This window comes from Stegodyphus dumicola, chromosome 5 (assembly GCF_044657685.1).
Source record: "Stegodyphus dumicola isolate Sdum_Otavi_A_Nest chromosome 5, ASM4465768v1".
NCBI classification, from domain to species: domain Eukaryota; kingdom Metazoa; phylum Arthropoda; class Arachnida; order Araneae; family Eresidae; genus Stegodyphus; species Stegodyphus dumicola.
Window position 1 is genome coordinate 200,965,274 of NC_140772.1, and position 25,708 is coordinate 200,990,981.

At 30.8% G+C, this 25,708-nt stretch overlaps 2 protein-coding genes across 2 annotated transcripts in view; one reads left to right on the plus strand and one right to left on the minus strand.

The window, feature by feature from the left end:
• Positions 1-17,196, minus strand: part of LOC118202524 (soluble calcium-activated nucleotidase 1) — a 28,992-nt gene extending 11,796 nt beyond the window's left edge. The window contains exons 1-2 of the mRNA XM_035374711.2: positions 16,990-17,196; positions 356-1,041 (exon numbers count right to left, since the gene is read on the minus strand). Coding sequence (XP_035230602.1) covers positions 356-977 — 622 coding nt within the window. The 5' untranslated portion in view covers positions 978-1,041; positions 16,990-17,196. The remainder of the gene's footprint in view (positions 1-355; positions 1,042-16,989) is intronic.
• Positions 17,197-17,420: 224 nt separating this feature from the next.
• LOC118202539 (Golgi to ER traffic protein 4 homolog) overlaps positions 17,421-25,708 on the plus strand; it is a 61,821-nt gene continuing 53,533 nt past the window's right edge. The window contains exons 1-2 of the mRNA XM_035374712.2: positions 17,421-17,636; positions 20,101-20,179. Coding sequence (XP_035230603.1) covers positions 17,521-17,636; positions 20,101-20,179 — 195 coding nt within the window. The 5' untranslated portion in view covers positions 17,421-17,520. The remainder of the gene's footprint in view (positions 17,637-20,100; positions 20,180-25,708) is intronic.

A 25,708-nucleotide genomic window follows, 5' to 3' on the forward strand; every position in this document is an offset into this window, starting at 1 on the left:
GCTGAAGAGGTAAATAATAAAGGCATTGCATCATTTGAAGAAGAAAAGAAAGACCTGCAATGTAAGAGATGAACTTGAAGGTCTTGTATATATATAAAGGCAACCCCCACACGCATGCACAAAGGGAGGGGAATTATTTTTTTTAATAATATAAATTGTGGACCTGTTTTTCATTGTTTTTGTTATAAACAGAGAAAAGGATTAAGCAGAAATGGTACGAAATTATGATAATTAAGGTTAAGTATTACCAAAATATCATTTTTTAAGAAAGCTGAATTATTCAAAACATCTTTTTCATTTTTCTCTGAATTAACTAAGCTAAACAGTATACATTAATACAAAGTACAAAAAATACCTTTATTGGTTCGCCCGTTTCCGTCTGTGAGCAAGATCCAAGGTATAGCACGATTTTCACTTATTTCATAGATTACTCCAGTTCGATCATCAAATGCGAGAAGTTTCCCATTATAGACAACCAATTCTGATAATTCCATTCCTCGGCCAGCTTGAGATAAAGTTGACTTTAACTTGACAAGATCAGAGTCCCATTCAATGCTTACATATTTTTTTGAAGTGTCTATAGTTAAATAGCCTTTTTTAAAATAACTAAACCATGTATAATTATTCTCTTTATCTTTGGAATCAGTGTCCAAGTCTGATATCACAGCTATTCTGTACCGTAGTCCTTTAGGTGTTGTGGCTGGAGGTGTCAAAGGATATGTTGAATTATATAACCATTGTCTTTTCTTTACTTCTTCTACATGTTGATGTCCATGCTCATCATGGCGATAGATATCACTAACTAATTGCTGGTTCCTTGTATATGGAAGAAGAGCATATAAAAGTACTAAAAAAGACACCCCAACTATTGCAACACCTACTACAAACTGAGTTTGTATCCTGAGTGTGGAATTTCCAACTCTGTATGCTGTTGGCATTCGAACAGCTTGCCTCCAGTCTTGTATAGACTGATGCATTTTCTCCTATTTTATAGTTCTTAACTATGACCATAGATGGCGGATCATTTTAATTACAGCATACCTAGTAAAAAAGAAAATTTTAAGATAAAATAACACAAATATATCTGAATTTTTCCCTAAAACATTTATGTAATAAAAATGATAATAGAAAACATAATATTTAGTCTTTGGTGGTAATGATAAATTTCCAAATGAAAAGATATCTTAAATTTTTCTTTACTTCAATTATTGTAGTGTAGAACTACAGCAAGAGATGCATGCTCACAAACTTACTTTGAAAATTTATAGCATATAGCATCAAAAGTTGGTAATTATATAACATGATTTGAAACAGAAAGATTTAGCATGAGAGTCTAGGATTTAAACAGAAGATTTTAAACATTTTATCCACATGGTGTAGTTTTACTGTACTATTATATTAGATTTTATTTATGATGTAATGAGAGTTTTATAGTTTTTTCTAATACTTAGAAAAAAAAAATCAGAATGCTAGAGAAGAAGCATGATCTTCAAAGAATTGCTACGAATTACATAAAGATATACAGATAAATGTGTTGTCCACTCTGTACTTCCAGGGGGCTAATTAAAGATAATGAGTTAAAATTTGATAAAAATAGATCAGGTACAGTAAATATTAAAAAAGATGAAAAAAGAAAGGGGGGAGGAAACTCTTAATAAATAAATAAAAAAACTGACAGCAGTTTTTAAAATCAAAGCTTTATCTTGCATATATATTGTAGCTTCTAATGCACAAGATAAAACTGAATGGTTTATGTATTTTTTTATATCTCTTATATATTACAAAAATTATGCATGTTCATATTGGTTTCCTAGAAAAAGGCTGGCTATTAAACTGATGAACAGATTATATGCCTCACAGATACCTTCATGGAGGATTTTATGAAGAAAATTGTACCATATTAAAATTAAAAATAAGGCAAACCATATAAACACTCTTATTGTCATACCTTAGCTATTTTTTGGCTAGTTTTTAAATAATCTTGTTTAATTTTTTAAACGAAACTTAAGTACATTTTGGAAGTTTTTCAGATTTTTCATGACATCTGAACACATTGGTTTAATTTCAATAAATTTATTAGATTTCTGCCCCCTTAATTTAAAGCATGATTTATAATTTGAGTGTACTACTAATAAAACTCGGGAATCTTAATAGAATCTTAAGAGCTTCAGCCTATACTTTATTACATTTTATAGGTTATAAAAACTTAAAGCCTTAACTTCAAAAAATAACAACTTAATAGCCTTTACTACTTTAGCAAGGTCACTTAAATTAACGTGGGAAAATTGTTAAAATATAAGACTGCATAACAAATCTTGGTCTTTTCTCTTTTGTCATTTTACGCAAAATTCATTCTAGTTAACATTACTTGGTAAATAGACTGAATTTACAGATGTTCATGGTAAAAGACTACTATTAGAAGTCTGTGAATTAAATGAACATTGACAAATAACACAGATTATCTGTTGTTTTTAAAGAGTTTAAGAAGCAATTAGCAGTGCAAATTACTACATAAGAAACATCTAAAGTCTCTGAATCTGCATCTTTGCCTCTGCAATCTACCTCACCCCCATGCAGATCAATTCATTTTGAAGAAAACAATTCAACACTCTCTAAGTTGTTCCTGACCATAATTAATAATGTGCTTCTGATTAATTCTAATATGCGATTAAAAAGTTGATGAAATTATCTCCTTTTTTTCCACAGTTCTTTCTCTGATAAGTTAGGTATAAATAGTACCATTTTGTTATGTAAACACTGAGTAATCAGTGTCCCCAAAATACAGTTAAGATTTTCATTGCTTTAACGATTTCAAGAAAAATCTGCAAAAGAGTACAGCATTCAGAAATATTTTAAGCATATTTGAGACAGAAAACAATTCCCATTACATGCACAGAAATGCATGAAAAGTGCTTGGGCTGATTTAATATTCATTTAAGGAAGAAGGATTACTGGTACAATTTTGAAAGCCAAACGTTTTTTCACCACAGACGGAAACTTTTTAATATCTTACATGACACGATCAGAAAATATTGCTGCTGTTTCATTATGACAAAAAGTCAAAAAAAAATTTTACCAAATTTTCTTCATTTTTATACTAAAAATGAGGAAAAAAGTGAGACTTTTAAAAAAATCAGCAGCTTCATCTGCTAATATCAGGGTAAAGGAGGAGAAATCAGACCCTTTTAATGTCTTAGTTTCATTAATCATTAAATTAGGAAGGGAGGGAAACCACCAGTTAAATTCATTCTGAATGTCATTTGCGATGCCTAAGAATGATGCCAAAATATCTAAGCGGCTTCTTAATATTATATAATACTAAGATCTGTATTTCAAAAGCTCTAACATGTCATTGTCCAATAGTTAAAAAATGTTGATTTTCTGTCTCCTTAAAATCTAGCTTTACAAAGAAACAAAAAGCATTTAGTATTTGTTCAAAATTTCTCTATATTGCACCTCAATTTTTTCACTGTATTGGATGAAATATTTTTGCAATTGGTCACTGACATATTTCAATCAAATAGCTCTAAAAGGTACAAGTGCAACATATGCCTTCCTACTTCAAAGATGAAGCTGTTATTTCTTACAGCTCCTGCTATGAGGAGCAAATCTGTTTGATCATCACCGAATAATGCTATCCCACCTGATAAGCTTGAATGGAAAGTACCTATGCCTGACTGAAATGACATAAGTACTTTGACTGATGATGAAATACCTGTTGGAATGAATACTGAAGCAATTAAAAAAGAATAATATGAATTGGAAATATATACATATAATAATAATCAAAAAAAGCAATATTAGCCCATAATTTTGAATGTACTCTATTCCAGTGCTTCTTCATGGTTCTCTGCCAACATTCATGGTTGATGAGATTTTGTAATTGGATAAGATATTTTATTTTGATATGTTTAACGCCTGTGAAATAGATCTGATATATGCCTGAACCTTCCCCTCATAAATCTCACATAATTTTCATTAGAGACACTTGATAAAGTTTATAATAAACAAAGTGATTACTTTTATGATTTTAATGGGAAATTTCGGTACTCTTGTTATTAAAACTGGCTTCAGAAATGTATACGTGCATACAGTTTCTGAATCTAATTCTTATAATAGAAGAGTACTGAAATTTCTTCCATTCATTTGGCTGTTCTATTGTGAATTACACTTTAGTACATTTAACTATATGGAATTTTTGCATATTTAGCACTCAATATTTCTCAATCTTTACAGATGGTCAAGCTTCTACTATATATATATATATATATATGCAATAATAAAAGCACAAGGAAAAGCCGGAGCAGTGTCGATGCATGCTTAGATCCATATTGAAGAAGAATTTTGATTGTGTAGTATGCCAATAATGTTAACTTCATAATATCTTAATATCTTTCATAATAAGTTGAGGTAGTTTTAATTCCATTTTTATTTCCAATTGACATTATGTGGCCACAGATCACTTGGTACCCTAATCGTGCCTGTCCATAGAAGATTTACATTTTTGAGATAGAAAGCAAGCCAATGAAATTACATCTTAGCAGAGCAGAGAGCAAAGCTGAAGTGCGTAGTTATGGAAGATGGAAGCATGTGAAGAGAAAAGTTTTGGTTTGCAATTTGGTGATTGGTTAAGAGGCATCTACATTAAAGGTTATGTAAGATCGCATGATTAACTTGAATGACGCAGTTTAGACTAAAGTGCTATTTTTAGAACAGATAGATGACATTCCCAAATGAAATAGAAAATAAAAGAGTTTATAGTGAATTAAATTTAGAAGTTTTCATATTTTTTATGTTATATATATAAGTGATATTTTAATGCACACTCCTTGAAAGCGATGCGATAATAGAAGAAACTGGTTCTTTTTAACATCTGCCATTCGTAAAGGCTGAGTGCAGATGCATGAAGACGACGTTGACAAAACTGAATTCAAAGACTTGCAAAATTTACTTTTCTGCACATCAAATCATTTTTTTTGTTGACAAGATATTTCTAGATCATAGTTAACTATAATAATTTTTATGTACACGAGTTAAGAAACAATACTGCATCATCTTAGATAAAGAACAATTAAGCATAGCAGCACAGAGATGTTTTGCAGGGCAGAAGTTAAGAAAATGGTGAAGTAATTGCTCGTGAAGCAGTATTTATACTATACTAGGCAGGTGCATATGTACAGCTAAGCCATGGCTGGTTCATTTTAGGTTTTAGTTCTCTTTGGAAGCAGTGTTATGAAAGCGTCGTATGATTTTGGAAAGATCTCAAATTTGGGAGAAAAGATGAACTTTGGAAGGGGGAGAATATCAAATTTAGAATAGTTAATTTTGAGGTTGCCAATTATTTCTTAACATAGCCATCATATTTTATTATATCTTATATACATATATTCTATATGTATATATCTTAAAAAATTCTATATGTATATATCTTATATATATATCAAGGTTGCCACTCAAAGAGGAGAATGAAATTCTCTGACTTTTCCAGGTTTTCCAGGTATGTTTCGAGAAAATTCCAGTCTATCTGCGTAATGTACGTTGGCTGTGCTAAGAGGTAAATTAATTATGGTATTACTTGTACTGTGTAGCAAATTCACTTAATTATTCAATAAATCCCAGAGGACATTTATTCTTAATTATTCTTGGTACACTTTGTTTGATAATTTTTACTTTTCCGCTTAAAAAACTTAATAAAATTTAAGATATATACATTGGATAACAACTGTACGTTTTATTTAATTATTACTCATGATCATCCCCAGTTCAACACGAGGCTAATCTGGTTCTTATAAATCACAACGCAATGCTAAAAGTTAGGTTAGATTTTAGGTAAATTTAATTTGTGTGAGGTGTATTCTTAAAAGGCACCTTAACACTTGAAAACACAAATATAATTATAATAGGAGTTGTTTTCTCCACTGAAGATTGAAATTTGAATCTGCCCAATCTGGAATAAAATAAGGCTTTTTTTGCAGACATTCTGCAGCTAAACGAAAGAAAGAAATCTATTTAATGATATTTTTTTACTAAATTGAGGTATTTTATATTTATTTCGCAGCATACATAAGGAAAAAATATGTGCATTAAATTTCGTGATGTCATCATACTGCTAGAATTAATTTCACGATTATGCCAGAGAAAATTTCTTGAAATTTGGAAATATTTACTAATGATAAATAAATTTAGAGGGAAGAAGCAACATTAAATGATATGAATAACATAAAAATAATTACTTAAAAATTTAATTAGAATTTTCAACGATATTTTAGCGAATATAGTTACATATGGTTATCCTAGATGATTGATTACAATTTTTTTTTTATTTTACTGCAAAATGACAAGGTACTTATTAAAAAGAAAAGAAAAAAAAAAAAAAAAAAAAGATTTTGCGGTAAAATCCTAGTATACGATACGGCTTTCGCATGATTTTGAAAATTGTCGCCAAGAACAAAATGACCCATTTACTGCTCATCAGCATGTCGCCAAATCCCGCTGTACCATACATGGAGATTATTCTGACCAAAGAACGTTCATGTAAAAAGCGGAGGGAAAATTTGCCAAGGGATTTGACGACGGAACGGCCAGAATTTCCCTCTCCGCGATGTGTACAGGAAATTGAGAAACACGTGTTAAGAAGAAATGTTCTTTGACAAAAAAGAAAACTACGAAAATCCGTTTTTAAATTATTGCTAAAAATCCAAGAAGAAACGTTTTATCAAAGAACGTTTTTTCTTGGATTTTTCACAATAATTTTAAAAACGGATTTTCGTAGATTTTTTCCCCCCCGTCAAAATAACTAATCCATGAATTAATTTACTTGCGTCAAAAAATATTTTCTTTTCCTTTAGAGTTTAAAGATATTTTAAACGATATTCATTTTATGAACTCTTGATAACGTGACCTTCGAACTTCGACACCGGTTTCGAGCTTTGGCGACAGATACTATATCGCGCATGCACAGCTGTTTCCCGCTGTGATGGAACCGAGCCACGTCTGTTGCAGAGAGGTTTTCCTTCTTAACAATACATATTTTTTTAATTCTAACCTTCATGATACCGTATACTATGATTAAACCCATTTTGTTTTATACGAGAACAGGTACTTTCTTTAGTTCATGCACTGCACATGCGATTCTCGAGGTTACTGGAAACCAAAAGTTGCGGGAAACTTGCTTGCCTTTCTAAAAAGACAATCAAATTGGAGCTGCGAAAATTGGCTCTATGCCAGCTGCCCGAATGACACTCACGTGACACACGATTCGCCAAAAAAGTGATCTCTTCCGACGTCGGCGCAAAACTCGCCTTTTTTGGCGGGATTGTTGTATGAAAATTCCCTGACTTTTCCAGATTTTGACTAAAACACTTAAATTCCCTGACTTTTTCCTGAATTTTTTAGTCAATTTCCGAATTCCCTGACTTTTTCCGGTTTTCCAGGTAGCGTGGCAACCCTGATATATATATATTTATATATATAAAAAAATGTAGTAAGCTCGCCTAAAAGTTACCAAGAGCTGTTGCTCCAAAAAGTTCAACACGTTTTAAAAAATTAATACATATGAAAATCAAACCATTAAACATGTAAAACATTAAAAAAAAAAAAAAAAAAAAAAAAAACAGAATCAGATAAAAAGGTAAGACACTTTGTCTAAATTTTAAAAAATTTTTGTAGCGAAAAAGTTTCAATTGTCTGTTTCAGCGAAACGCGTAATGGGGTTAGCTTGATTCGACGTTCAAATAAATGAAATTTCCCTTGAAAAGCCAGTTTGGAAGTCGAGTTGGGCTAATTTACCATTTTCCGCTTACCTTTTTATCTGATTCTGTTTTTTTTAATGTTTTACATGTTTAATGGTTTGATTTTCATATGTATTAATTTTTTAAAACGTGTTGAACTTTTTGGAGCAACAGCTCTTGGTAACTTTTAGGCGAGCTTACTACATTTTTTTATATTTTACTTATTTTGCAGCTTATTGCGCAAGATGTTTTCTAGACCAAAATTAGTTTTTCAAAATTGTAATTACTACCTTACTTGATATATTATATATATATATATATATATTATATATATATATATATATTCTATATTCTTATATATATACACACACTCCCATGCAAAATTAAGAGAATTTGTATATTATGGAAAATTTCTGAAAAATTAACGGTCAGATTTTAATCAAATTTGGTATGAATATACATTCACAACAACAAAAAAGAGAGATGTGCTATTCAAAAGTCATTTTATGTATCTATGATAATTAGTAAAGATCATAAGTGCAGGAATATCCAAAATCCAAACAGTGATATTGAACTAAAAATGAGTCTAATACGGGGTACTGGACAGGAGGCGGTGAGGAGTTACTGTATTAGTCGATCCCATTCCTACAGCATGACAGTTTTCAGAGGAGGATGGCAAAATGAAATTGCTTTCTCCAAAGCATCCTAGACATGCTGAATATGGTTAACTTCAGGAAATCTAGCAGGCCAATCCATGTGGCAAAGTCTCACTTTTCAAGTAATCATCAACTAGCTGAGCCTTACATGGATAAGCGCTGTTTTCCAGTAACTGGAATCCAGAACCAACTGTGCCTTTGAAAAGTTGAACATGAGGCTTTAAAATATCTTCTCTATACCTCATAGCAGTTAGGAAGCCTAAATCAAACTATACAGGGGTGTGCAGCTGTCCAACATAATGCCTGCTCAAACCATTACACCTTCACCACCATAATGATCCTTTTCCATAATGAGGGAGGGATCGTACTGCTCTACTGAAGTCTGGTCCAAGGTGCATTGTTGTCTGCACTATCCTAAACATACTCTTATGTGGTGCAGTGAGTGGGTCTTCCAGCATATAGCCCTATCTCATGAAGACTTTGAAATGCGAGTTCCAGTGGCAGCATACAGCTCACATAAGAGCTATGAAACTGTAGCAGTCCTGTGTTGCTGGGTTGAAAGTGCCAAATAAAGATCCTCATTCATCATTGTGAATCTTGGTCAAACATGTCCAGGTTTTCTCGATATGTATCCAGTGTTCTGAAACTGCAGATGACAGAGACATTACACTGAGCTCTGTAGAAACCCATGCTTCTGACTGGCCTGCCAATTCTCTATCTCATTCTGTCAGCCATACATTCATGGCTACTCATTTTACCTGAGATCCTCTAAAATTTAACCAACTCTTGCAAAAAAATATGGCAAATGTCATGAAGTAATATGAGCACATAGATCACCAAATACTCCTCATGAGCTTATATTTCTTCCATAGTCACACAGCGACAGCCAAGCACGTTGTACGTACACTTATGAATTTGACTTTGAATATCTGCATAATTAGTACCTTTAGTTCAATACATAATTTGAAAATTTTCTTAATTTTGCACACAAGTATGTGTGTGTATAAATATATATAATTTTTTTTAAAGAAAATGAAATAGTTGGTGTTTAAATGAAAGTTTACAGTTTCTTTCCTATGAAGGTCCTAACCATTCTGTATCTCGAAGAAAGTCATACCCAAAGGCAGTAAGGAAACTAAACCTTTCAGGAGACTGAAAACTAGTTAAAACTTTCATATGCAGACAGGGCTTAAATGTAAACTAAAAACAAGGGATAGAAAGGAAAGCATATTTTAACTTTTTGAAATCCAGACCCTTCGCTAACCAATATCCTCAAAATAACGAACCGCCCGAAATACTTTTCCAGTTGCAAAGCAATTTCCTCCCCTCCCCGTCCATTAACGCAGAAAATATGAGATTTTGTTTACTTCCCTTATTTTTATAGGAAGGAATAAATTGATTAAAAATAAATAAAATGCTTAAATTTTTAAACTGCACTTTTATTGCTGTTTTAAATTTATGATAAAATAGATTTATGATATAATTTATGATAGCTCTGGTTTAAAGAGTAGATATTTTGTCATAATTATGTTAAGTACCGAAATATTCCAGGGTTTTTATAAAGGATATAAAATGTACCCCGCTAAGCACAGTACATATATTATTATCACGTGTAACGTAAATATGAGCCAATTTTCATAGGTAAAATCACTCCCATGCCTTCACCAATCCTCTTGTACTTTGCCATATACAATAGGCTACTTTAACATGATGAATACAATATAAATAAATAATTTTCTTTTTTAAAATTTGATTTTTAGAGGAATTTTTTGTTTTTTCTTTTATTGAATAGAGGATTAAGATTTCACTTCATGTACTTTCTTTACACGTTAATGTGGCACGTTACTGTTTCATTTTAGCTTATTTCACTTTTTTTTTCCCTTTTGCAAAAATAATGAGGGTCTTTCCATTTGTTGATCAGTTATTTGATCCCATCTTTGTGAAGAATAAACCTTAGCTTAAGACTTTTTATTATTTTATTTATTGTACGAGTTTCAAAGCGTATTTATAAATGTCATTGTTTTTTCCATGTTTTCATTAACTTAGTTTTATATGTTTATTATTATTTCTTCATATGTTATAGGTAAATATGCATATATTATCACTCATATAAATTTATAGCTAGATATATCCATACAAAAATGTGTCTATGTTAATATACATATTGCTGTTCATTCCAAATTTATATATGTTTTTGTGATGGTGCAATAACATTTCCACTTTTTTGAAATTGGATACTGTTCTGTAATCGGAACCGGATTAGAAATATACGAGTGTATGCACATGTGCATGTATATGTGTCTATGTACACATGTACATTCGTACTTGCAGTATATACATGCATACATATACATCCATCTATCCATATATACATTTCTGAATCTGATCTTTTGTGGCCCTGAAGAGCACCTTTTTCGTATTTTAGCAACTGAAATACGAAGCCTAAAAGCATGTTTTGCACAAGCACATTCTGCATATATCACACTTAAAAACAAAGAACTTTCAAACTTTCTTTTTTCTCAATTCTTTACATCGAACACAAGTGCATTTACGACCATTAATTTTTCAACGTTTGTGATCATGAAACGCACTAAGCGAAAATATGCCTGAGGTTCATTTTCAAAACGAATTTTGTGATGCGGATTCTTCAATCAGTTCTAACTTGAAGTCATATAGATGCTTTGGTCCCTTTAGGATTGGATAGTTAGTGACTCTATGAGCTATAAAGGCGTTATTCACTGCTGTGTCTTAAAGGAACCAAAATATGTACATCTACCATTTCGAGGATTTTCTAGAAGCTGAGTAATATTTTCGACACTGGTCTGCTAGATCTACAACTCCCATATTCTTACTGTACTTGACAAATGCAGGTGGAATATTTTTTCGGAGCCTTAGCCTTTTCTTCTTGTAGATGCTTAATTTTCTTCTTGTACATGGTTAATTTTTACAGTTTGTGGAAATGATATGCATCAATTTTTTTATCAAGCCAGGGTGAATAAAGTAAATTCGGCAGGCTTTTGCATTGCATGACTACACTGTAATACTGATTTCCCAGCTTCATCTGCTTGATGTTCTCGGGCATGTTTTTCCGATTTGTCATCACAGTTCCACATAATAATTGTCCAGATTTATATAACTCAGACATCAAGTCTACACTGGTGAAAAATCTGTCAAAATAGATTTCATGGCCTTTGTTTTTAAGTGCATAACTACGTCATATCCTAAACCTTTTCCTGACCTTGGTATCTGATCTTTTTTACCACAATAAAGTTCAAAGTTGTAAGTATATCCTAAGCGAGATGTGCAGAGAATCCATATCTTTAATCCACGCTTAGCTGGTTTCATAGGCATATATTGCACGATTCCTAATCTACCTTTAAACTTAATTAGCGCTTCGTCAATTGATACTTCAGCATAAGGTGCAAAATTTTTCTGAAATTTGTTTCTGAATATGAACTGACAGGCTTCTAATTTTTGTAAAGTTCTCTTTGCTATTTTTAACTTCAGTTTCCCGATCAGACAAATGAAAATAATGCTTGATTTCCAAAAATCTCTTTCTGCTCATCATTTTATTCACCATTTCATTTCCAAGCATTGCGTTATTTGATCAATAATCACTTATTCTTGGTAATTTTACAACACTCGTTATGAGAAGGACTGTAATGAATGCCCACATTTCTTTTATGGATAAATTTTTTTCCCATTGACAATCAACAGTGCCACACTTTCTTGCACAAAATTCAGCATATTTATTTGTATTTGTGAGAATTACTTCACAAATTTCATTCACTAGAAACACTTTACATATTGTAAAGGTGACGCACCAACAGGTAAATTATGAATTGGTCCCGAAAAACTGTTAAATGGGGATAAAATTACGGCATCATTATTAACATTAGTAGACCACGTTTTTACTGGATTTTCGTTACAATTTTCTGAAACATCTGCTTCCAGATTTGTTCTATGCTCATCTTCATCTTCTGCTATAAATGATTCTTCTTCATTATCATTTATTCCATTTTCTATTTCTTTCCTATTGCCATCTTCTGATTTCAAATCTGACTCATCTGTATCATTAAAAAGAATAGCCTCAATTTCTTGTTGAGTTAAAATTTTGCGATATTTGTGCATTTTGATTAAAGTTTAAAAGCCCACTCTACAAAAAATGAATCAACAGAGAAATGTCAAGAGCAACCCAAAGAGAAGAAACCTTTTAGGACAAGATACAAAGCATTTGGGAAGCTGCACCTGCTACTGCATACCTTAGGGAGAGGGAAGAAAACAAGATTGCAATCTCAGCCGTTTTTGGGCGGTTCTGGTTGTCTCAATGTAGAGCCCTGAGGGGCGGATTGGTTGCAAAAGAGTTAAGCGTTGAAAACTACTAAAAATGTTCTGAAAAACTCAAATGACAGTAGACAAAGCTTTATTAAAAGAATCCAAAAACAAAGTTTAAAAACTAAGAGACGATCTGCGCAATTGCTGCAGGTTTGAAAATAATAAAATATATATACACATACCTAGGAAAAGCTCGACTATACGAGTACATGAATATTTAATGGTTAAAACTGAAGGAGCAATTCATTTGGAAAATAAAGTCAAAAGTCGTTAATTCGGACACCCATAATCCGGACCTCAAAGCTACAAACTTTCTGCACATGCATTGCGTTGAAGCATGCGCATAGGCATTTACGCACACACGGAAGACCTTTATGGCTGCGAATATGCGTGTGCGCATGCGCATACTACGTTTACGCATGCGTGTTTAATGTATAATATAAGCTAAAATTATCTAATTTAGTTAATGTTGCAGATTGTGTTGTTCCTTAATCTTCGAATTGGATCCGGCTTATTATTTTTTGCAGACTGTTAGAGCAATTTTATAAAAGTAGCTTGAACTTTCGATTATGTCAAATAGAATTTCCGATATATATTTACTAATATGTAAAGGATCTACAAAGCAAAAGTATGTTTCGAAGTACATTAAACAAAAAGTGGAATTACTGCAAAAAATAGATAAAGGCATATCCTTTGTTTTTCAAACCATTCCGAAATCTGTTTATCAATTTCACGCTGCTGGCGCACAATGAATTGGAAGTTGATCTGTCAGCACTACCCTTATCTTCAGGGCAGATGTTTTTATTTTATTTGGCTTTTAATTCCTTACTAAATGTAGTATTTCATCTCGATGTACTCCGTTTTTGATATGATTTAAATCAAATTCCTCGTCATTATAATTCGCTTCCGATAGTGAAGAAAGTGACACAGAGGTTATTGAAAATGAAAAAATTTCGATTGACAAATTAGTCGGTATTCTTGACACGGCAATTATAGGACTTGAACAGCGAAACTTTGTAACTGAACAAGAAATTATGTCTGTTTATAGAATTAAAGAGAAAGTATTATCACATAAAACGAAACAACTTACATTGAAAGAAATGTTTAATAAAGTAAACAAATAAATATTAAGCTTTTTTTTTTTTTTTTTTTTTTTTTTTTTTTTTTGTAAATTTTGATACGCTTTAGATCCATCTTACCAGATTTAAACTGATGATCTATAATCCGGAATCGCCGAAGTCCCGACGAGTCCGGATTAACGACTTTTGACTGTATACATTTTAAAGTTTGACAACACTGATATATTTTAATTTTGATACTCTATACCAGTGTTTCCTTTTTTGTACTATGGCCCACCTAATTCTCTATAAAATTCTTATGCTCCCCCTAGCATATACATAATTTTTAATATTTAAAAACTGAAATGTTTACAAAAACTTGAATGATAGGTTTTAGGAAGAAATATCTAAGCATTTAAATGTCCATGTCTACAGCGAAAATTCTTTATAAAATATTTAAAATGCACTGCAATTAAAAACCTTTTTTAAGTATTATTACACTTACATTATTCTTTATTTTTAGAAATAAAAAATTGAATAAAAAAAAAAATTGATTTCTTTAAGGAAATTTGAACGTTTCTTGTCCCCTTAAACTCTCAATGAGTCTATTTTCAAATTGCCTCCTCTTCCCATGTTGGGAAACACTGCTCTTTACTAGATACAGCATTGTTATAGCTATTTATCACATAATACAATACAAATTATCAAGTAATTTAATAATTTCATAAAAGTTTCACATAACCAAATGTAAGAAAGCAAATTTCTCAATTTATCACAACTTCCACTAGTACTTTGTATGAAAACCTTATGCTGTATTTCAGCCAAATGATTCTTACATAGTAAAGTAATGATTTTAGTTAATCAAGTATAACAATATGACATATGACTGTACGGTTATTTGTGGTATTGCACTTTATTCTACGATAGCTTCTCATTAATAAGTCTTTTTAACTGGCTCCAAAGGTTTTCAAATAGGTTTAAATCAAGGCTATAATCTGGCAATACTAACAATACAATATTTTCCTGAAACTACTCTTTGCACTGAATATGAGCATAAAACGTACAGAGTCCTAAAATATGAAATTTTCATTATCAGAAAATATCAAGGGCTGAAGGTATTAATTTTGACTCCACTACAGCACTGATGCATTTTTTACTATTTAAAATGCTATTTATCATAGAAGTTTCAAAGCAAAAACATCTCTTAGAAAAAAAAAAAAAAAAATACTGTCATATCTCCAAAATTACTATCATATCTCCACAGTACAACAGCAATTAGGCGATTCATGGTAAATATTATACATTCAAGTAGCAAGTTTGGTACAATTTGTTTCATTATTTTCAAACTCAAATAATATTATAACATCCAATTGATTTGGATTTTTGAAACAATTCTTCATTGATTTGGATGATAATCAAGGCTTTTTCTTTGCAAATCTAGCACTAATTGTAAATTTGAAGCCTTTATCAAAGTCTTAGATTTTATGTTTAAACACTTTCATGTAAATCATCTTTAATGGTATCAGACCATTTTCCCCTCTGATTTGAACACAATATTTGAATTCTTCTATCATGGCATACAACTGTGGACTTTTCCTTATTTGAGTAAGCTTGTTGAAACTTATTCTGCAATTTAGAAATTTTTCCTTTGGCTATGTTTCCACCCCTTTTTCTCATAACTATTATGCAAATTTTCTCATAATTATCATTATTAAATATTACATTCTTCAAGTAAATGAATTCTCTTGCAGCTACTTCTAGGTGATTAGTAAACTTTTTTGACTTTGTTTGAAATTTTAATACATTACATATCATATTAAAACAAGATAAACCAAAAGTAACAACAAACGTAATGACAACATGCAACTATATGAGCATATAATCTTTATTACCAATTCTGGTAGCAAAGATGTGTGTTTACTTGGATTAACACCTACCCAGATTCTTTTATATAGCACTTGATCGATTTTCATTTTTAATTTTTTTCCCCCTCCTTATACTTACTTTGTTGTAAGTTGAATTAATAGTAATTTATTATAAGTAAACTCTATTATACAATTAGGTTATTTAAATATAGCAAAGCTCATGAGGGTATCTGCCCAAATAGAGGGATGCTTTCGTAAAGTACTTTCTAAATGAAACTGACTAGTATTCACATTACACATGAGTAAAACTGCAAAAAACTAACACTGCAGCCAGCTCACTCACCTGCATTTGAAAATAATGTAATTTAGCAGTCTTAACCTGGAGTGGGCACTTGGTTTAAATAAACTTCACTTATAGTCAGGTAATATTATTTTTTCAGTAATATATAACTTTACAGAATTCCATTAAAAATAATAAAGTATTGTATGATCAAACCTTAAAAAACACCCAAAAGGGTTTGCTAGTTTTAGCCATTAATGAATTTGTTGAAGACATCTAGAAATAAAATTTATTTCAATACTTTCCTGCTGTTGGGACTAGATTTAGAAATGTTTGTATGGACATACATATACACATATACATTTCTGAGTCTGTGCATGCATATATGTACACACATATAAAAACATAACCCATTTTGGAATCTAGTCCTGATAAAAGAAATTTCATACTTATCAACTACAAAAGCTACAATTTATCTAAAACTATAATATAGAAATTTTGTTAGTTAAACAGAAATACGATACGTGCAGTGGCTACAGGATTTAAAACACAAAACTGTCTCAATCATATAAAAATAATGGCTTGGCTTTTATTAACACACACAACAAATGCATTGAATGCACTAAATCTAAAGGTGGGAAATTAATAATAAAAGCATTTCAGGACAAAAATAATACACTTTAATTAAGAAAACTTATAAAAAACTACTTATTAAAAATATTCAAGGACAAAAGTAGTGATATTCCAAAGAATAAGCAAAAACACAATTTCTTAAAAAGCTTTATACATAAATAAATAACTTCTTTTTCAAAAAAAAAAAAAAAAAAAAAAACTGCAGTATTTAGAGTTTTTTGCGGTTGAAAACCCAAACGTAAAAATATTTGGATGAAAATGGAAAAGTAAAAAATCAAAGTATTCAGAGTTAAAATCATTGACACTTCTATGAAAAAATATATAATACATGAATACTAGAACACTGTGCCCTAAATACAGAACTACTTAATTAAATCGGCACCAGAATATAAAGCTACACATACATATCTGATACTTTGAAAACACACTTACTTAAATAAAAAATTAAAATAAATTTATGAGAAACATAAACTTAATTTATAAAAGGAGCTACTTAAAAAAATGAATAAATAATCGTTATTTTGAAAAGTAGCTTTTGGATTTCGGTAAACTATAAAATAATCACAAAACACTCCCATATTGTCAACAACACATTGATATTTCATTTTAGTCAATGAACCAAATAAACACACGGAGCCACATTTACCGGAGCGAGATATCAAGATTGCCGATGAAACTATTTCCTGTCTTGCGGACCTGTCCTGCGCTTGCTAAAATTAATATCCTTTTCATGCGAACATTATAAAAAATTATCTTTTTAATCATTAAGTTTAATTTCAAACTGTGAAGATATTTATTATTTCTAATTACGATCTGAAGTATCCAAAATAAAATAATACTTGTAGTAGTATAGGTGGTACTCAACTTTACTCTTATAAACTCTTCTGCGAATTGATGTTTGATGTTTACTGTTTGCAATTCTCTGCTAAACGTTAGACGTCAACGCTATTGTTAGCGAGCATCATGGCAAATAAATTAAGAGGACAAGGGGTTGAAAGGGTTATGAAAAAACTTCAGGTTAACATTGAATTAGGTCAATATTATGAAGCTCATCAAATGTACAGAACTTTATATTTTAGGTAAGAAAATAAAACATGTTAAGCCTAGGTAGGTATTTTGAGCATACCGGAAGTGTAGTGCTAAAGTGGGAATATTAGTGTTTTAATGAAATGCATTTCGAAATTTTATGACTTATAGCAAATATGTAATTTATCAAGAATATTAAGATAAAAAATTTTTATTTAAGAGACACTAAAAAATCTTATTTCCTTATTTGGGTGTAGTAGGAATTGAGCTTTGTATTATACAGGCCATCAGTTCGTTATGTTTCTTAATTTATGTAGCTCATAATTTTAGAGAAACAGAAATATGTGATGTATATTATTTTTGTCTCTAATTTGATTATTTTACATGTCACTGAAAATGGTTTTTAAGACTATTTCTGGAACATGTTTAATGCATTTTTAGCGTCTAACAAGTTTAGCAAAGCTGTTTATAACTGTTAAAATTTGTGAGAGGTATGACGAAACCAACTCGGTTTCTGTGTTGTAACTATGTGTAAGCTTCTCATTCTTTAAAAAAATACACTGTAATGTTTTAAAAATAGGGAGTGATTTCCCAGGATATTCTTCTGAAAAGTCTGTAGGATCAGAGCTTTTAGATACAAGCTCCTAAAGCCTCAAATTAAAAATTCCTAATGTGTAGTTGTAGGCATTTTTTTTTTTAATCCTTGGTAAGTAAAAGGAATTTATGAATTTCATATAAAAACTATATTGAATTTGATCATTGAATACAGTTTTAACAGGATAGAGAATCCCATTAGAACTTCATAAATTAATTATTAAGTTGAGAAGATATTTTTGGTTTACTTTTATGAAATATGATTTAAAAGTAGTTACATGGCTTCTTTTATACACTCATTTAGGAATGTAAAAGATAATATTTTTAATCTTTCTTACTCTAATCTAGAATGAATTTAGAAGTTAGTGTTTACTTTGAGTGTGCTTGCAAGTTGTTATCGATGTTTACGTGTTATAATGGAAAGTATAAATTATTTCTCCTAAAATCCTTCTTAAGTAAAAATAGTGAAATGCGTTAATAGTTCAGTAAGAAAACAATATAGTTGCTTTTAAAATATTTAAAAACTAAATTCTGAAACTTTTTTTTTTACTTTGTTGGGGGTTACATGCAGTATCATAAATTTTGTTTATGCAGAAGGAACATTTAGTCATATTCTAAATGCAAGATCAAAAAGATCATTTCAAATAGTAAAATAGTTACATTTTCAATATTATATACTTTGGGATTGGAGAAGGAAGTGTAATCATTAGTGGTAAAATAAACTGATCATCAGCAATAGTATTAATGTCAAGCACTGTGTTTATCTGCCACTCTTTATTTGTAGAAATTCCATATTTATTTGTAGTACAGTCAAAAGTCGTTAATTCGGACACCCATAATCCGGAATGATCTATAATCCGGACCTCAAAGCTACAAACTTTCTTTCAATGTAAGCGTTGACGCACGCGCAGAAGACCTTTGCGTCTGCGAATATGTGTGTGCGCAAAATACGTTTACGAATGCGCGTTTAATGTATAACGGATGGTATAAGCTAAGCTAAAATTATCTAATTATCTATTTCAGTTAATGTTGCAGATTGCGTTGTTCCTAAATCTTCGAACTGGATCCAGCTTATTATTTTTTGCAGACTGTTAGAGCAATTTTATAAAAGTAAGCTTGAACTTTCGATTATGTCAAATAGAATTTCTGATATATATTTACTAATATGTAAAGGATGCACAACGCGAAAGTATGTTTCGAAGTCGATTAAACAAAAAGTGGAATTACTGCAAAAAATGGATAAAGGCATATCCTTTGTTTATCTAAACTTTAACGTTTGTTTATCTTTAACGTCGCGCGCGCAATGAATTGGAAGTTGATTTGTCAGCACTATCCTTATCTTCAGGGCAGATGTTTTTATTTTATTTGGCTTATAATTCCTTACTAAATGTAGTATTTCATCTCGATGTACTCCGTCTTTGATATGATTTAAATCAAGTTCCTCGTCATTATAATTCGCTTCCGATAGTGAAGAAAGTGACAGAGAGGTTATTGAAAACGAAAAAATTTCAATTGACAAATTAGTCGGCATTCTCGACACAGCAATTATAGGACCTGAACAGCGGAACTTTGTAACTGAACAAGAAATTATGTCTGTTTATAGAATTAAATAGGTATTATCACATAAAAAATGAAGCAACTTAAACAACTGACATAGAAAGAAATGTTTAATAAAATAAATAAATATTAAGCTTTTTACTAAATTTTGATACCCTTTAGATCATAATTGTTCTTTATTTCATAAATTACGGTTTCATATTTTTAATTTTATAATTTCTGCATGCCGTCTTACCAGATTTAAACTGATGATCTGTAATCCGGAAAAATCGATAATCCGGAATCGCCGAAGTCCCGACGAGTCCGTATTAACGACTTTTGACTGTATATGTTAATTCGGAGTAATTTTCTTTTTTCCCTCCTCAGGTACCTGTCACAGAAGAAATATGAAGAACTAATGACATTATTATACGATGGTTCTGTTCTGTTCCTTTCTCATAATCAGGTAGTAAGAAAAAAAAAAATTCCTCAAATTTTTTTTTGTTTTGTTTAGCTATAGTTTAGTAATTAAAATAGGTAAATGAACTTTTATTTTTTAGCTTATGTTTCTGTTGCCAAATCAAACATTAGCCCACCCCATAAAATAAAAAAAAGGGAGAGGGCTGATGCAATAATATATTAAGTAATCTTAGATTTAATACAGGAATTGGAATTTTTCTAGTTTGCTTTTTTAATAAATATGCTTGATTCAATTGGTTTTTTTTACCTAAATCTATCTTTATTTTGAAAAGATGGAAGGGAGAGCTATTGGAATTTTATCATTATCATAGCATATAAACTTCCATATAAGGATATTTTATCATTAAATATATGTCTTTATGGATTGTAATTTGTTATTTAAAAAAGTTTAATAACTGTATTCAGGGCCAGTTTGACAGTTAAAGTGTATTACACTGACTCAGGGTCAATGAAGCTAACATTATTAAACATTTTTAGTTTAATTAAACAAATTAAAATTTTTATTAACCATTTCATATTCTGTGTATGAAAGCTGTATGTGCTTTTTTAAAATCAGTATGCTATAGACAGATTGTAAGAGATAGATTTAAATTTGCTTATTTAAACGAAGAGGAGTTATTAATAACATGTACTTTCCTTACCCATCGCCTATTTGACTACTAAAAACATTTGTGAGCACAGAATAAAAACAGTGAAATTGTAAAAGTCTGGAAATAGAAAGTAAAATATGTCAAAAAAAAGTCATATATTATGTGCAAATATTGGGCAACATAGTTCTTTTCCAGTTTGACCAATTTCATGTATTATGCAAAAACTACATCCCCCCCTTTTTTTGGTCATTTGTCATTTCCCTGTTGTCACACAAAGGAGGCAGTCAATCAAAATCTTTTTTTAGGCTTACAGAGTTTTACAGAGATAACTATTGCTTATCTGATTTTCATCCCACTCAATCTTAAAAAGAAGGATATTTGAAGAAATAAGGGATAATCAAAGTCTCATAAAAGAAATATAGTTCTAAAGGCATGCTGTTGCAATGCTTTTTTGCTGGTAACATCATCTCAGGAAGGCATAAAAATGTTAAACCAAAGAGTTTCTTTGGGTATTTATGTATTGCTTGCTAACAAGTTTTATATAATGAACATATTCATCGTATTTTGACCTTTTTGTCTGTGCAGTCTTTAAATCTCAATGTGTAGTGCATTTTTTAAAGCTTGCTGTAAACATTAATATGCTGTATGTAATGCATTTTTGAGTTTGATAAGCATTTCACAATTCAAAAGGATTTAATTATTTATTTGTTCAAAATGATGATTTGATGTTGTTAAGAGGCTCATCATAATTCTTTTAAAATTTCATAATAATAAATTTTTCTGTCTTTTGAATTTCAGTTAATAGATATAGCCCAGGGATGTCTAACCTTTAGCATACCATGCACCTATTTTTTGACAGACAAGTTCAGATGTGGCGTATAACTTGAGCACTTTTATAATGTCTTAAGATTCATTGTTAATAGACAAGTGTAATTAACTTTTTAAAATGATATAATTATTTTAGTATACTACAGCACATAAAAATTGCTTGAAATTGATGAATTTTTTTAGCCTGCTTGGGTTTCGCTAATCTTTTAATGGTGTTAAATTTGTTACTGAGAGCAACAGAGAGTTCTTCTAATCTTTGGAATATGGTAACAGGTAGTTTGGCTACATTTTGGTAAGGCGATAAAGGTTACTAGCTAGGACTTTAGCAGTGTACATGGATAAAGTCAAGAGTGGGCGCAATGCCATTTTTGTGCACTTCTGGGATGGTTTTTTAAGTCAAAATAGGTTGACGTGTACATGGATACTGTGTATGTGCAATTCTTAAAAACGCGGCAAGCAGTTTGCGATTCTGCACTTTCTCCCAATTTCGCACCTAATCTTCGTCATGATTAAGCACTTTTGTTCCATAAAAGTTCTAGCATAAGCGTAATTTGGCTAGCAGATTGTTGGAAAAAAATGTTGAGTTAAAAAAAAAAAAAAATTGCCTTGACTTCGGGAAAACAAAATGGCGTCCAAACAAAAACTAGCAGGTTTCTGTAGCAGGGTTGGTCGCCAAATTTTTGCCAAAAAATCGCAAAGTTACCATAATCCAAAGATTAGCTGAGAGTTCTTCAGATTTGAACCTTTTAGTCAATTTCATTGGTGAAAATGCTTGTTCACATCTGTATGTCATTCCAATATAATATGCTTGTTCCATTTGTTGTCTTCATGTGTTTTTTTTTTTTTTTTTTGTGAATTTTCTAGTTGTGGGAAATGTTTACATGGTAATGAACTCCAAAAAGGAATAATTACATTAGAAACATTTTTAATCTGGAAAAAGCTCATCAAATTTCATTTTTAAGAATAAATTTGTTTTTAAATCGATCTGAAATTTATGTGTATGTTATGAGACATCTGCATTATGTTTTGTTCACTAAGTGAAAATGATAGCTTTCTGCTTTCGCAAAATAATGAAAATGACTTCCAAATGACACTTGCAATCTCTTTTTTTTTTTTTCTTTTCAGTATATTTGATCAAGTTGCCATTATTCTCAGCATATTTGCTCTGTTCTTTGAAGCCTGAAAATTGATTCAAATCCTCATTTTTTAACTGAAAGATGAACAGTATTAATTTAATTTCAAATGAACTGATGCTTTTTACTAAGCTAGGAAGTAGTTTATTCTTGCCTTGGTGTTTTAAATTTAGTCCATTGAGATAGATGTCTAGTAAAATGCCAAATCAAGTAGGTACTTGTCAAATAATAGGGTTTTTCATCAGGTTTTTTTTTTTTTTTTTTTTTTTTTTTTTTTGTGTGTGTGTGTGTGTGTGTGTGTGTGTGTTCTAAGAAATTAGAAATCTAAAGTCAAAAATGAGTCAAAAATTTAAATTCATCAGATGATTTTGAGAACAAAATCTATTGCTATGAATTATTCCAGTTGTCCTGAAAGAATCTTATGGCAGCCGCCTTCATCATTAGGTAGTTGCCAAAATGTGTAATCCATCATACTAAAAAATTGGCAAAATGTGGCCAAAAAATAACAAGTGATGACAAAGGAGGCAGTCAATCAAAATCTTTTTGTTTAGGCTTACAGAGAGAAGTACAGAGTTTTACAGAGATAACTACTGCTTATCTGATTTTCATCCCAGTCAATCTTAAAAAGAAGGATATTTGAAGAAATAAGTAATGATCAAGGTCTCAGAAAAGAAATATAGTTCTAAGTTATTTCAATGTTATAGTTATGTTCTAAGTTACTTTAAATGAAAACTAGAAATCTCAAGCCACAATATTTCAAATGTTAAATTCTGGAGCTGCAATATTTGGGGTGGTCGTTGGTGCATTTTTAATTGAAGCCGCTCTAATAGAATTGTACCCCAAAATGTAATTGAAAATGTTTAGTTTAAATTTATTCTCCTCTATTATTAAGGGTTCATCAACATCTTCTTCGTAGTCAAATTGGCCCTTTTTTCTTTTGGTCGAAGCTTCAATTTTGGCAGGAAATTCTGTATTCAAGATTCTCTGGAATCTTATTAGCAGCAGTTTTCATTTGATCACATGCAGATTGTCTAACACCCTTACACAATTTAACAGATTTATAGTTAAAAGTTGCAATCGCTTTGAGACTGACTTTATTTCAAATAAAATATCATGCCAAAGAATCATACTGTACGTGTACACTTGTAATTTTTAATATTTTTTGCTGACCCCTTTAGTAGTAGTAGTAGTTTTTTTTTTTTTTTTTTAAATCTCTGTTAACATTTTCTATTATTTGGTATGATGCCTATAAGTGAAACTGCAAAGATTTAAATGTACAGTCAAAAGTCTTTAATCAGGACTTGTCGGGACTTCGGCGATTCTGGATTATCGGTTTTTCCGGATTATAGATCATCAATTTAAATCTGGTAATATGACATGCAGAAATTATAAAATTAAAAATATGAAACCGTAATTTATGAACTAAAAAGCAATTATGATCTAAAGGGTATCAAAATAAAAAAAAAGCTTAATATCTAGTTGTTTACTTTATTAAACATTTCTTTCAACGCGCGCATGCGTAAAGCACACATTACGCATAGTCGAAATTAGAAAATTGCAACCAGAAAACTATTTGATGTGTATTCGTGATATTTATAATGACGAGGAATTTGATTTAAATCATATCAAAGACGAAGTACATCGAGATGAAATACTTCATTTAGTAAGAAATTATAAACCGAATAAAATAAAAACATCTACCCTGAAGATAAGGATAGTGCTGACAGATCAACTTTCAGTTCATTGCGTGCCTCGACGCCCCCCCTTCCCCCCTCGGCAGAGCAGCGTGAAATTGATAAACAGATTTCAGAATCGTTAGAGTAACAAAGGCTATGCCTTTATGCATTTTTTTGCAGCAATTCCACTTTTTGTTTGATGGACATCGAAACATGCTTTCGCTTTGTAGATCCTTTGGCAGCTCCAGAATCGGAAATTCTTTTTGACATAATCGAAAGTTCAAGCATACTATTATAAAATTGCTCTAACAGTCTGCAAAAAGTAATAAGCTGGATCCAATTTGAAGATTAAGGAGCAACGCAATCTGCAACATTAACTGAAATAGATAATTAGATAATTTTAGCTTACCTTATACTGTTCGTTATACACTAAACGCTCATGCGTGAAGGTATTACGTGCATGCGTAAACACATTATTTGTTTACACATGCGCAGGAAGTTTGTAGCTTTGAGGTCTGTATTATAAATCATTCCGGATTAAAGACTTTTGACTTTATCTGCTTTGCTCAATTACCTGATAGCACTCGGTGATTTTTAAGTTAACTGTGAAACATATTTTTCAGTTTTATGAAAAGCTTTGTACTACCAGACACAATATATAAAGCTTTGTACAGCAGAAAAAATTTTTCTTTCTGTAAAAGGTAATGATGCATTATTCACAACTAGGTTTAAAGAATGAGAGGTACATAAAATATCTTTGAATATTTTTCAAGTGTTCTATTTTGTACACCCTTTCTTACTACTCTCATATTAGCTGCATTGTCATAGCCTTGCCCTTTAAGCCACTTGAATTCAAAACCTAACTTTTCTAAATGTGTCTAAGTTCTTTGAATCACTTAAAAAAAATAAATAAAGAATTCTTCAGTTTCATATTTATTTTTAATGGAGATAAGCAGCAACTTATTCTTAATGAGAGTTGTTCAATAGGACTTACGTCTGGAGTACAGTCGACGATTATTGAAAAATATTTAACAACTTTTGTTATGTGGACAATTTCCTTAAAATTGCATTTCCCTTCAAATTTTTATATTCATCTGGTATGTTTTTGTTTAGGAAAGTTATAGACCAGTTATCAGACTCATGCTGAATTCTCCTGATATGTTCTTCCATATTTGATCAATTTCAGAAAACAGTTTGGTTAGTCTGTATTTTAGGATACCCCTTGGATTATTTCCAAGTTGTTTCATTAATAGTAACTTGAGTAGTTGAATGTTATGGAAATCCTGTT